This window comes from Ursus maritimus, unplaced genomic scaffold (genome assembly GCF_017311325.1).
Source record: "Ursus maritimus isolate PB19 unplaced genomic scaffold, ASM1731132v1 scaffold_3, whole genome shotgun sequence".
In the NCBI taxonomy this organism is placed as follows: Eukaryota; Metazoa; Chordata; class Mammalia; order Carnivora; family Ursidae; genus Ursus; species Ursus maritimus.
This window is the reverse complement of record NW_024425563.1, coordinates 34415025-34417524: the sequence shown is the minus strand read 5'-3', so window position 1 is coordinate 34417524 and position 2500 is coordinate 34415025. Positions and strand designations below refer to the sequence as shown.

At 36.7% G+C, this 2500-nt stretch overlaps 1 protein-coding gene across 1 annotated transcript in view; it reads left to right on the top strand.

The window, feature by feature from the left end:
* The window catches only part of FOXP2 (forkhead box P2), a 61936-nt gene that overhangs the window by 22629 nt on the left and 36807 nt on the right, over positions 1 to 2500 (top strand). The window contains exon 6 of the mRNA XM_040644082.1: positions 1058 to 1145. Coding sequence (XP_040500016.1) covers positions 1058 to 1145 — 88 coding nt within the window. The remainder of the gene's footprint in view (positions 1 to 1057; positions 1146 to 2500) is intronic.

Below are 2500 nucleotides of genomic sequence, written 5' to 3'. Positions count from 1 at the left end.
CACCATTCTAAATGGTTTTTGCACCCAAGTACACAAATAGATAAATTCTTATTTAATCTTGTGAGTAATTTGTTCAATGTTTCACCTATATGTATGGATGAGAACTTCTCTTAAAGTGCTGCCTTAGTTTGGTCATTGGTGAAATAGACCCACCAGAGGATACTAAATTATGTGAAGATATTTTTTTTAACTTTAGGAGGCAGCAAATAAACTATATGATACAAATAACGAAGTATATATTATTGGATATTTTCATGTTCGTTGAAGACGCTGCTCTACTGAATTACTGTTGGTGTATTAACCTAGCACTCATTAAAGAGATCTTTTTTAACGTTATGCTGTAATAATAACAATAGATGAGTACATAGTCAAGATTAGAGTAAAATGATGAGAATGTCTTATCGTTCAACACTTTTGTGTAAAATTAGGATAGATGTCTCCCAAATAGGACACTAGACATCAAATGTCAATCTTACGCTTCTGGTTACCAGAATCTTCAATGGACTTTATTTATTAGTAACAGCAAGCGATCATTCTTCCTAAGTATTGATGTTTCCATGGGATGATAATTTGCCATCTTTACATAATTCACACCACATCCTGGTGAAATAAGACATCGCTCACTAAATAACATCATAGGAACCACAGACTGTTTTAACAGAAATGGAATAGAGAATTGCCTTTGTTCTCTTCAGAATTACTTTAGGTTCGTATATTTATAAGGTGCCCTTTTTTTAAAAAAAATGGCATGAGTATATGAAATACATCTAGTGATTTCTACTATTCTGTAAATGGTTTGGGGAAATATTTTTTTGTAATAACTGATAAGCTGAGAGACAATGCCATTTTTCTGCCATTTCAGGGGCCTCTGTATATGACATACATAATTTTCACTAAACACATAGCACATTTAACTTTTCTTTGTATAGTTTCAGGGTGTTCCTTTTTCCCCACCGTGGAAGAAAATATAGCTTCGGCATCGTGCTTTTTAAGGGGAGCATACACCACTAACATGGACGTTGTTTGACATTGTGTTTCGTGTTTTGTGTCTCCTTAGGCACCTTAACAACGAACACGCACTGGACGACCGGAGCACGGCACAGTGTCGAGTGCAAATGCAGGTGGTCCAACAGTTAGAAATACAGGTTTGTTGGGTGCTGTCTTCATGGACCCCTTTTGCAGATTTCTGGTGTGTCACATTGAGTAACGGGCAGATCCCGAGTCCTTTAACACAATGACTAATAGAAATACGTGGGATTTTCATTTGTTTATAACAACAGCTGCGACTAATGAATCAGGGTGGGTTGCTATAGTTTAATGACCTTATCACTTAGACCTGTCTGACCTTTAGACCACATCATGTAGATTTGGGTATCCCAAAAGAGTCAACTCTAATTTTTTTTCCCTAATAGAAGTTAGGCTAAACTCCACAGCTGGATACGAATTTATCACTGAGACAGTTTTCACAGGAGCCGATCTTCATGTGTTCCATGACATTTTATAATGTAGCAAAAAAGTCTTTACAGTATCATGCCTGTAAGATACCACCCTGAAAAACCCTTTTTTTTCTTTTCTACCTCTACTTTTTTTTTTGATTAAAGGACGTGCAAAGATTCATAAGACTTACCTTTACTAGAATAATGGCCAGTCACCTATAATACCATGGACAATAATACATATGTGTTGTTTCCGATGCTGCTGATTTAAGTTTAAAAACACTTCTGTTAATATTGAAACAGAATTTGGTTAAAAAATAAATGGAGCTCATAAAACTGATCAGAAAGCAATCGTACACCCTATCATCCCTGTTATGTTTTTACCAACCCTTTAAAGCTTTGGCTAATATTTCGTCTTAAAGATTATTTTTTTCTCATCAAACCAATACTTCATTTCATTTAATTAAATGTACAGTTTCTTTTTCTAAACACATTACTATGTCTTAAATTGTTTTAAATTCATCACGTCACAGCTGTTTTCCACAGAGCTACTGAACACATTTTATTTTGACCTGTAAAATAATCAGGAACACGTAAAAAGCATCGTGACTGCTGCAGTTCGTAAAGCTTTTGGTAGACCTGTTTACTGTTTATAAAAGGTAGACTAAAACACAAGAGTTTCGCTGATGATCCAGTCTGCAGTGTGACCAATTACGCCTCTTTTCTTTTTCTTTTTCTTTTCTTTTTTTTTTTTTTTTTCCTCCCTCTGCTGTGTCTGACTGATGGAAAAGTAAGGTCCGTCAGTTGTAATGAGACCCAGTGCAAGTATAGATGCCGACTCCCGTGGCAGAGTTCAGCGTTTCACACTGCCTGGTCTCTGTCACTCTATTGAATTAGATTGATGATGGCAGATTGCAGGGGGCACTAACTGGACCTCAGTGGGAATGCATGAAGTGTGTAGACAATCCTGGCAGGCACTTCGCTTTGAGAACCCTTCACCCCTTCACAGCTGTTGGCACTAGTCCATTGCTAACAGTGTCCACAGGACTTTAAAAGACACCGTG